The following is an 11,592-nucleotide window of genomic DNA, read 5'->3' as shown; positions in this document are numbered from 1 at the left end:
TCTAAGCGCTTTCTGCTGGTGACCACAAGCACGAAAGCGACCGCGTCGTGGCTCACATAAATACATGTACTTTTTCAGTTGATAGGTAGACCTCCTTTTATCTGCTGTTACTCACTATATCACATCTAACTTTGCGCACAGTCGATCACATGAGCTTTACACAAATGTTACATACAAATGCATATATGCATTACCTATTTATGCACGCCACCTTTATAATGAAAATGGAAAAAGTTTTTTTTCACAAATAATCTACAATCTAGTAACGCTTGATCTATGTTGTTTTTTGATCTATGTTCTAAACGATGTTTCAATTCTAGGAAGCTTTTATGGCGATGCCAGAACTTCCCGGTGGCGTTCCAGTTCCAGTGTTGAACACACAGCATGCGCAGCAGCAGCAGATGGGGACAATGGCCCGTCAACAGAATGTCTTTTTATCCCTTCAGCTTCATGACGACTCATGTATCGATTCGGCAAGTGAGAACTCTGACCTGCCAGAACACGACCGCCCTCGACGAAAGTCCAAACGAAAACGCAGCCCCAACAGCGGACCGGACGAAGTCGAAGATCGGACACCTTTCCTTAAAGTAATCTCATTAGAAGGCAACATTGTCGAAGTGCTTTTCGACGCTCCTAACCTCAAGCTTGTAACATTTAAATTCGATTTCACCGAGTATGATTCGTCGATCGATATTGCCAACAACCTCGTTATCGAAAAACATCTTGCGGTCGAACATTTGGACTCGTTTGCGCAGCAGCTAGATGATATCATTATACAGCTCAAAGAGAATCCGACGAAGATTCCCGTCACAAAAGAGCAGGAACTAGAACCGGATGAACCAGAGACCAGCGAATCTGAGGTCATCGAGGGCAGTAATCTCGCCTCACCGCAGCGTCGCCAACGTGAACGATCCGCGTTGCCCGAGTGCTCTCAGCAAACGTCGCGACTGGCTTCGCCCGATCGATCCAAGGTGGATTCCGCCGCCGTTACAGCGGACAGCACGCGCGACGTATCCGAAAGCCACGCAACACCTAACCCATCGGGCTGCACCCTCGACCGCAGTTCAATCCCCACGTCTGAGCTGGCCAGTCTGGCGGCGACGCCCGCCGTGCCCGCACAACACGCTGCTGCCCCAACTGCGCCTCTGGCGCAAATTCTCAGTGACACTGCACGCAATCACTTGCAGCTTAAGCTAGCCGAACTAAAGCTAGCAGAAACAAATAACCAGCAGCAACAGCAGCCGCAACAACAAGCTGTGCTTCCTCAGGAAGCAATTGCCCCGGGTCAGGAACATCTTAGTGCGGAGCACGTGCTGCAGGACACGCCTCCAAACGGGCCGGACGTTCGTGGGGTGCCACCCCCAGTGGGAAGAGATTCTTTGCAGGCGCCCGAGAAAGTACATCCGGTGACGCCTGCCATTCCCGCTCTCGACAACCAGAGTACAACGGCTAGCGGACAAGGTAGCAAAGCGAAAGAGAAAACGACCGGCATCGAACTACAGCAAGGCTTACAGGCAATTTTCCATCCGCAGACACAACCAAGCAGCCCGCCGAACGAGCCTGTAGCGCCGCTAGCTTTACCGCTCAATCAAGTCAGCCAAATCAATCAGGCGGTCAATCAGTTGGCTAGTTCCGGTGGCAACGCTGGCAGTAACAACAACCACAATGCTAATGGCAACGGTATCGTTGCTGCGGGTATTGGCATGCCCTTGCCTCCAGCGCCGATTGAGCCCGGGCCGCCGGCCGACAACGGCCTTCGACAGGCATCCGAGGAGACTCTCGTGGCTGCTCCTGCCATGGGCGTCTCTGTTGACACGCCCGCGACGGTGTCCGAGCTCAGCCCGGCCCAGGAGGAGTCGAAAAAGGTGTCGCGGTTTCAAGTAACGAAGGTCGCCGAGGAGCTGGGTTTAACAAACGTAGAACCCGCCCTCTCGACTATTTCGCTGCTTTCGGAACCGCTTGGAACAGGCCAGCCACAGTGCCATGGGCAGCAGCAGCAGCAGCAACAAAGTGTCATAAGTGTAGTCGGTGGGATTGGAGGGGTGGCCACGGTGACTTCTGCTTCCCTCGACGGCCCGAGTAAGATCAGTCGATTTATGGTATCACGTGTCGAGGATAATCAGCTGATCGATTCGGCACTCGACAAGACATCGGTGTACACGACCGAAAACTCGGTCAACTGCCAACAACATTCACTCTATTCGCTGGTAGACCACTGCGAGGCCTTGCCGTCAGCCGAGCAGAATCCCGCTCTGAGTCCTGCTCAACGCTTGGCTTACCTTTTCAGCCGACAACGTCGCGAGCAGGAGACCCTTCAACAGCGACACAAACAGGAATTGGCCGAACTGGTTGCCGCGCTCAATCCCGACCTGGCCGCGCTATCAGCACTTAGCGTAGCTGCAACGAAGGCGCTTGGCGGTCTGAAGCGCAGCTTGTCAACACCAAACCTCACAGTGCGTTCGCAGACCGATCTGCTCGTATATGGTCATGAGCATTGCCAAGACCGAAACGGCCATAACGGTCATTTTGATGTCACCCTGCAGACGGTCGAAGATTCGTTGCAACGTAGGCAACTCGCCCATACCAATGATGAATGACATTGGGAATTCGGCTGCGCTTGTATATAACTCACAATCGCAACTGCCTCCGCGTCTACTGGTGAACAAATACAATAATAACACAATAATTGTTATTACTATTATAATAACAAGCTTGATTCCGATGACAGTAATTACAGTAACATAGTTATATAACATATATGGAAGAGCATGCAAAAGTTCATATTGCCAGGAGCACCTTGACCCTGTTTTCCACCATTAAGTAACGACTACAGGTATAGCCCAGTCATGCCTAGGCCAGATGAATCGAAAAGGCAAACGAACAAGTAAACAAAGACAAAAAGATCATGAGCAAAAAAATCACAGAAGGAACTATAACGTACCCACCCTGACCCTGTTCTTCACCATCGATAGAAATGGACTACTGACGGAATGCTTTTGAAGGCAGCAAGAAAATCAGTTGCCGAACTTGATGATGACTGATGGCCATCGTAGCCGTCCTCGTGGTGTTTTGCATGGACAAGCCACTTAACACAGCTACTTCTCACCATATAGAGCGGATGGAACGGTTCGAAATATAAACTCTAAATGAAAAGCCACAAAATTCAAAGAATATATGTCATAAGGAAAAATTAATGAGAGGCGATTTCAGTTTTCTACCACGAAAAGCCAGAGCCGGCGGCAAAAGTAGTATCGAACACGAAGTCGATACCGGACAGCGAGTACATATATACACGAATGCATAGAGACAGAAAAGTACCATAGCACGAACACAGCAGTTTATTCAAATACTAACGGCATGGGAAACGGTGAAGTTATAACAGAGCTACCAGCCCGTCTTCTGGCTAAAAGTTGAAGTTAACAGCCGTTGCAGATTAAGGTGACAGCAGATTCCGATGATGGGTTAAAATTGCACGTTTCGTAACTTTAGAAACCCGCATAGAAACAAACGGATACGGCCGAGACGAAAGATGGAACAGCCGAAATGTAGCAGAAAAATAGCCTGCATACAATTGTGGGTACCGGTCTATTTCTAATATTCTTGCTACACGCTTAACACGTAATAGCCGGAACGGAAATGACCGTCCAGGACAGAATCAATATGAGTGTGACTGTTCCAATATATGCGACCGAAAAAGTTGTTAGTACGTCGGAGTATGCTACATCCATAGTCATGTTGGAAGCAATCTATTGAGATTGTTCAGCTCTATGATTATTTTGTACTGTTCATCAGACTCGGATGTACACAACTGGTATGTATCTGCTATAGAACTGATATACACACACACACACACACACAACACATATATACATAGCTTCAGTAAGCCAAATATTTTCGCAGATACAAACTTGAACGTAGAAACGAAGTTTTTCAAAGAATAACTCTGTAGCAGAGTCGAGGGGAGGAGGACAAGTAATGAAGTGGTGATAAACACGCCTGCACACAGCCGGATGTGATGTCGCCAACCATATATATATATATATATATATATGACTATGTGTATTATAATAGCGTCCATATTGGGGGTTAGAGGCTGGGGGGAGGTCTTGAACGTGAGGTCCTTTGTTTTTGTACTAGCTTGACGTTTTGGTGTGAAGCACATACGGGGATAGTCAAGCGAGACGTTCGCGACACGGATTGGCCTCGGTCATTAACAACTAGGTCACGACTTATAGTTTTGTAACTGAACGAGCAAAGCGAGACCGTTTGCAGATAATGAAATATCACAAGAGAGCGAAATCAGATGCCTCGTTGATGCCGATAGCTCTATTCAGCGATGAAGTTCGTTATCGGATAAATATGAAACAAAATGGAAAATCGGATCTTTTATCTGCCATGAAGCCAGTCACAGAATGGTAAATCAATCAGCACTTGGCGCTCAGCGAAGTCAGATTGTGAAAAGTAAAAAGCAAGTCGTGAAACGAAAACCGAATGAGCTAGACCAGCAGAATTTAGGGAAGAGAGAGAGAGCGATCAAGGGAGTGATGACAGACTGAGTCTAAGACTACTATGACTGTCAGCTTATATAGTTCGCCAATGCATATGCACAAATCATTATAAATCTGATATGGAATATGAACTAACGTAGAGAAATATTTAATAACTCGAGTGAAGACACGAAAAATGACTTAATAGAACCCTTGAAGCATACAGCTGGCAACAACGTTGATGATTTCCTTATAAAGAACTCAGTATGCTTTGACGCTTGTGGTTGTTCTGTGAATGTATGGTCAATCTCACCCTGTTTTTGCGCGCACCTATAAAAAAACTTACTCAGACTAACTGGAGCATACAACAGTTAAACATTGGGAGAGCGTTCTGTCTTCATTCTTAAAACCCTTTTACCCGACCCCCCGCCCCCCCCTGCTCTATTCGACGTGGTCTTCTAGTGTGATAGATCGTTTCGTATGAAGTTAGATAGTGCATCTACATGAATCATTGCTATTCTGATTGTAGTAAAATTATAGCTTACAGATGAGATAATCTGGGGCTGCCCGATGACCCCATGAACGACAAGTACGGACGAATATTTTCGGGAAAAATCGATAGAAAATTTAGCTCGGTTATTATAGCGTGCGTTGGTAATAACAAAGTCGTCTTTGTCGGTGCTGATGAAGCAATGATACATACATCGGTTGTATTATTGAAGAAGATGGTATGACTGGTTATAATAACTTTTATATACATACTGCTGCTCTGTCTATAAAAAGCACGCTTGACTGATAATTGATGAAATAGTATTGCTGACAAGATGATACGCGAATACTTTTAAGATATACAGAATTGATTAAACAAAGACACACGGTCAATATTAATTTCTCGTGTGACTTCATGAATAGATGGTATTCTGACGATACCGCAAAAACCAAAACAGCGCATCCTGGTGGAAGAAGGACTCACGAATGCTTCTCGTAAATTACTTTCTTATTTCGGTAAACTTCAACGTAGACACCTCGAGCTTTCTGCCGTATATGCCCGAATTAGGTAGTTGTTATTACAACAATCAAACGCCACGTGATCCCAAGGTATCGAAATTTGATTGATTTTAACACAATAACGAAAGACTCGTCGACGAATAGCAAAAATTCAAGTTGAGATGCATTTCTATTGAGTTGAACAAATCATTCGGATGTGCATGTGACTAGGCCCAATATTAATATAAAAACTCTCAGCTGGACCTGCGACAGCTGAAGACAACTATTATAAAATAAGATCTATGAATCAGTCCGCTTAACAATAGCTGTACGTGAATTTAAGTAGGATGATATACCTTTTACGTGTGTCATAAAGAGAAAACTTGAATCTTCATGCAAATGGCGTTTCAGCTATTGAAATGTAATTCCTTCTTTGGATTTTGGCTTGAGATGTGTAAGAAGCGTTCGACAGTGCTTTTAAATAAATTGCTGTAAGGTCTGTGGACAGATGAAATTTCCCATTTTAAGCTTTCTCCATACAAAGCGCTGTCCTAAAAAAAAAACAAAAAAAAACAAAAAAATTAAAAAAAAAGATTCCTACTGATACTGCCCTAATTAGTGCTAAAGTGTCTACAGTGTTTTGCTGTCAGAAAATTTAGCAGCTAACTTCACTTGCCATAAAAAGGTTAAAATACGACACCGAGGAATACACGCCATTGTGAAGCATATGGTAAATCATACAATTTTAGAAGTTTGCGCTATTGAAACTAAAAGCGATGGGTTACGCTAAGCAGACGAATTTAAATACTGATCGTGTTTCTTTGAAGCAAGGTCTCTTATTTTATTTGTTACACTTAACGACCCTATCCACTTGTGCTCACCACCAGGCCGGGCCCCAAATCTAACCGATTTGTAAACTTGTGAACCTTGGAAAAGTGAACACAGCGGGCAAGCGTTGTTAGCTATGGGAATCCCGTGAGGTGCTGAAGTAAACATGGAGGCGGTCCTATAACAACCGTAGGATACTGTTTTCGGAGTACAATTACACAAATGTGAGCAGACCCTTTTCGTAAAAATGCAGATTAACCGACAACGGTTAAGGGCAAGGTGGAAATACCTGGGAAGTATAGAAGAAGCTGTGTCTACGTCTCAGTTCAGATTCAGGCGGACACATGATGTGGTGTTCTAAGATTAATGTGATTTGTGGTGGCAGAAATGTCAAGACGACGGACGCCAACGATGGCAGTGCAAGAGGCAAATCCTAATCTCGTGAGATTTGGTTTAATATTTTTTCTCTCTTGCCTAGAAAATGTGCAGTCTAAACAAGGGCTTAGTTAATCTATAAGCTATATAGTACAGCTGAGGGCAAGAGGTCGGTCATGACATATACACATATAAATCAGCCGGCCGCAAGTAAGTGAGAAAATCGCAACTCATAATAGCAGATACCAGCTATAAATAAAGAAGAAATAAATATATGTAGAAACGGGGCAAAGAAAAGAGCAATGGGGTAGTAATTCAAATAGTATCAGTAATTATTATAATTATTGTAATGCTATCACATACGCGTCGTACATACATAGATGAATACAAGGATCCCGAATCAAATAATAAGCTTTCCACAAGTATATACAACAGACAGAGTTGGGCGGACAGACATACCGACATTGATAATAAAAACGACAACTTTGTCTAGATAGTTATATATACATATATATATAACGACAATGATATAAAATATTATAATTATTAATAATAATACGAAGACGAGTAATTATGAGAATATGATGGTAATGAAGACACTTATGATAATGAAAAGGAAATACAGACTGTCAATAACTGTACGAAGAAATTTAAGAAAAAAAAAAACTAGGTGAACGTCTTGATATGAAGAATGAAAAAGATAAAAACAAATACACCAAACAGATCGACGATAAAAAAAAAATAAAAATAAAACAATTTTGTCAGTCGACAACTACATACATAGAGCGAATATGCGTTTTTATTATCAAGCTGGCTTCGACTCAGGTATTGTGCAAGTGGTTCTGAAGGAAAATGCAGCAGTTCACTCAGTTGATACCCTGTTAATCAATCACATTCTGCTCCCTTTTTACTGATTTCTGTGCTATTTTTACTCTCCAGTCTTTTCCGCTCCCAAATCAAAGTAATTATACTTACTTTGATTTGGATATTAAAATATTATTATTAATATATATTAAAATACAAGCAAGACTTGCGAAAATGACTACATGATCTTAATCGATGGGAACAGACAATTATAATCGTTTGCAACAGTCACAATTACAATTGTTGTAGCTTTGAACAATTTTACTTATTTAGTTCAATGCATCTGGCCAATATTTCTTCATGATATCTAATATAAGTTAGTTTCCAAAGCCAAGATTCATGAAATAACCTTATTCGTTGGTTAGTAAGAAATATTGCTCTAAGCAAGACTGTGGCACATACGTGGAGCAGATGAATTTTAACCTCGGCAATCAGATGGTGTTCCGGAATTGCTTAGCTCGATTATCACAGCACAGACAGTGTTTCCCATCCTGGATGTCCTAGATTGGAGCTAAAAATACTAGTATGCGTCAAAATTTTCCACCATATTGATTTTCGTTGTAAATCTCTGATGTATGCAAATGTGTACAAGAGATGTATAGAATTATATTTTACGGGACTTCATTTGTAAGCTACCCCACTTAGCTCTTTAACAGAATAATTCTTCGCAAAATTCTGCATCGAAGACCGCGTAGGTCCAATCCAGTCTGTCTAGGTTCTCAACAATGAAACCAACTTACGTAAAAGATAGGCATGTTATTGAACGCGTAACCTTACGCCGACTATAGGTCCGGTGCCAGCCAGTCTTCTCCGTTTGCACTAACCTAAAAATATATCAAGAACACGGGTGATTGACTGGCAAGACGTGATTTCGTAAAAATGTTAACTCGAAATCCATGTCTTATATCTATCATTAGAAAATCGTGAATAACGAGGTGGAATAACGGCCAAATCGGCAAAATTGTTAGTAGATGATGTCAAGTCAAAATCGCGAGAAACGTTCTAGATGTGGACGCGGTAGACGCCTAATAGGGTCCGGTTGTAGTACAAAGCCTTCCGAAAATGCTGCCAAAGCAGCAGGAACCACGAATCCACAACCAAACAATGATGACTCGAGCATCGTATCGCTCACCTCATCGACCCAGTCCAGACAGAAAGACAAGGACAAATCCGACGCGAAACCGGAGGCTTCAAAGGAACCATTGAAAGAGAGCAATTCGATGCTTAGCACTGACCTATATCCCACAAGGGACAGTGAGGCCGAAAAGGTAAACACAGCAAGATAAAAGCCAGATTTCTCGAATTCTTATGAGGTACTCTAATTGTTTGTGCACACAAGTGCATATATATAGATGGATAGAACATACGTTCTGTTATGATAGATGGCAACTAACGTAGGCAGTACAATGCCATCGCATTCATTAAAATAAATGTAAGTTTAATTGGCTTCAATTCAGTCTTCGATTAATTTGCAGAAGTGGTCAGGTGAACTCATTTTGGGACAATATTTGTAATTTTGGCTACCTTTGAAAAATTTACTGTATTTCTTTATATCTCGAGCATTATAGGGATAGGGTTAAGACTTGGCAAGCGGCGACTTAACTTATTCAATTTTTTTTAACAAAAAAAATGCACTGCGGTTCCGAGCTGATCAACCCTTTGCCAAATAGAAACGGCTTTATGAGCTGTTTTTCCCATATGAATCATGGTTATTTATGGTTTTTTAGGTGATTCGTGCTGAACTTAAGAATGCCAGGATTGCTCGAGAAGACCAAAGTACTGAGGAGTCAGCTATGAAGCCGCTCATCGTTAGTGGGTCCAATTTTATTGCCTATGGTAATTCCGCCCCGGGTCGTCTTAAGGTTCGAACGAAGTCTCGCTTGAAAGACGATAGGGCTCCAAGATGCTCCCGAGAACGACTGCCTAAAGGCGCAATAAAGCAGCCAAGGCAAAAGCGGCACCAACTAAAGTCGGCAAGAGGCGGTACCGGTGGAACTGACTCTAATAGTCCGAAGGGGTATACTGGCAAAGGTTTTCCAGGAGTAAGCCCCAGAAAATCACCACTGAACCCTGGAGAGCTTCAAACGCCTGGCTCGATTGCTACTCAGACTTCATTCCACACTGAGTCGAAAAATGAGACAGAAGTTAAAGTAGAAACCAAAGGGCCAGCTAAGGTCGCGGCGGAAAACACGTACGTAAAGGATATTCCATTAAAGGATGCACCCGCGCCCAACAAAGTTCTAAATGACGCTCCAATACCGCCTGATCTATCAGTGAAGTGTGCTACAGTGAAAAATCTAGCTGCAAAAGTGGCTCCGGTACAACAACTCGAACCGAAGGGTCCTGTAACAGATATTTCGCTTACAAAAGATGTCCCATCGACAACTCCTCCTGCCAGGGCTGGTGCGGCTAAAGATCCTGGGCCTAAATGTGCTTCTTCGGAACCTGGAGCAACTAAACCTGATCCAAAGAGTAAGACATCCGTAGTAGCTAGTAAAAATTCAAATACTCATCAAATATTTCTATGTAGGAAATGCGGAAAAGCAAAGGATCGTTCTAAGAAGAGCAGTAAGCAAAAAGAAAGAAATGAACTAATTAATCGAAAAGTCGAACAAATCAAGGCCAATATGAAACGAGTTGAACAATTATCTAAGCCGATTGTGTATTGCGAAAGTTCATCGAGCTTCTCGATCTCCTCAAGAATAGAACTCTCCGAATAATATGAGATCCCTCCCGAAGCTTTCGAAGCACAGTGTAAAACACTTTCATCTTCATAAAAACGCTACCGATGATTATACAACATTCGAAGGTATACCAGTGCATTTTAGGGATTTAAAACATGTCTGTACAGGCTGTGGGGCACAACTTGTTTTATCGCATTTATCTCAGTAGATGCCTAGGATGTAAGCAAGAAAATCAAAAACTTGATTTTTCCACGTAAACGTAGTATAATAGATAAAATAATAATATTGTACGCAATACTGAAAATGTACACACCTGGCTCAATAGGATAGACTTACTGTGTCTAGTTTTTTGAGTTTTTAATTTTTTCTTACTAATACTGTTATTTATATTTGCTTTTTACGAGAAAAACGAACTGTGCGCTCGCTTCAAGTGGGTATTTGTTGAATATCAATCTGTTGGCATGAAGAGACACTATTCCCTTAGAGGCAGATGTTTTTAAGGCTACTATAATTCTCTGATTGTGCGGTACCCAAACTCTACTACTAGCTAATTGATTTTCCACTACCTCTGTAGAAAGAAAGGTACACATACATTAGTACGTAATATAATGCCGTTTTTTTTTCTTAGAACCCTAGGTGATCACCCAAAAACGGATACGTATTCCTGCACGTTTCTTGACAAGCAGCTTGAGGCAGGAGATGAAAGGAGACCAAATCGTCAGATCTCGTTCTAAATAAATTTTTTCTGTAAATAAAAGTTTTCTGTAAGGCTACCGGAGTTGTGTATTTTAAATTCTAACCACCCATTTTTATACATGTTGAGCACAGCTAAGTCCACACAATAGATGTGAAATCATGACTACTACTAATCCAAAACTCGTTCTCGTTCTACTTCTTTGTTTAGTTCAGTGACGTTTATAGAGACGCGTATGATTTATACCGAATGTTTTTGAGAAACTACAATAGATGTTACATAAATTAAATCTAGTTGCGTAGAAAATGAATGACAAACGAAGAAATTAACAAATAGTTTGAAAACATTTATCAAATAAATATATTTTAATAATCATTATAGAATATGTTTATAACATATTATATATATAATATTTGCTATTGTTCCTTCTATGCAGTTTTACAGCTTAATTTTGATTACTATTAAAAAATTGGAGTTAGACGCGCGCGAAGGTTAAAAAAGAGCGCTGAAATGACTCGAAAAACGCTATAGAGAAGAATATCTTATTGAGAATTTGGAAATCTGTCGAATGAGCAAAGTTTTGGATTTATTCTAGGTGCCTGTTGCCCGGAAGTAAAAAATATAAAGTATAAATATATTTTATACTTTATATTTTTTACTTTACGCACTTTCT

General features: G+C 41.7%; 2 protein-coding genes across 3 annotated transcripts in view; both read left to right on the top strand.

The window, feature by feature from the left end:
* LOC111261730 (uncharacterized) overlaps positions 1-7,463 on the top strand; it is a gene marked incomplete at its 5' end in the record, with an annotated part of 22,100 nt that extends 14,637 nt beyond the window's left edge. For both annotated transcript variants that reach the window (XM_022835442.2, XM_022835441.2), the window contains 1 exon segment: positions 321-7,463. In XM_022835442.2, coding sequence (XP_022691177.1) covers positions 321-2,597 — 2,277 coding nt within the window.
* Positions 7,464-7,551: 88 nt separating this feature from the next.
* Positions 7,552-11,003, top strand: LOC111261732 (uncharacterized). The gene is made up of 3 exons (XM_022835446.2): positions 7,552-8,809; positions 9,269-10,013; positions 10,854-11,003. Exons 1-3 carry the CDS (start codon positions 8,513-8,515, stop codon positions 10,859-10,861), a joined length of 1,050 nt encoding a protein of 349 aa, XP_022691181.1. The 5' UTR covers positions 7,552-8,512; the 3' UTR covers positions 10,862-11,003.
* Positions 11,004-11,592: the final 589 nt, after the last annotated feature.

This window comes from Varroa jacobsoni, unplaced genomic scaffold (genome assembly GCF_002532875.2).
Source record: "Varroa jacobsoni isolate VJ856 unplaced genomic scaffold, vjacob_1.0 scaffold_590, whole genome shotgun sequence".
Taxonomy (NCBI): Eukaryota; Metazoa; Arthropoda; class Arachnida; order Mesostigmata; family Varroidae; genus Varroa; species Varroa jacobsoni.
This window is presented reverse-complemented; position numbering and strand designations above follow the sequence as displayed.

Excerpts from the sequence above, each read along its gene's own strand:
- LOC111261732 (XM_022835446.2), top strand. The coding sequence starts at position 8,513 with ATGATGTCAAGTCAAAATCGCGAGAAACGTTCTAGATGTGGACGCGGT. Across the intron at positions 8,810-9,268 it reads GGGACAGTGAGGCCGAAAAG|GTGATTCGTGCTGAACTTAA; the intron begins GTAAACACAGCA and ends ATGGTTTTTTAG.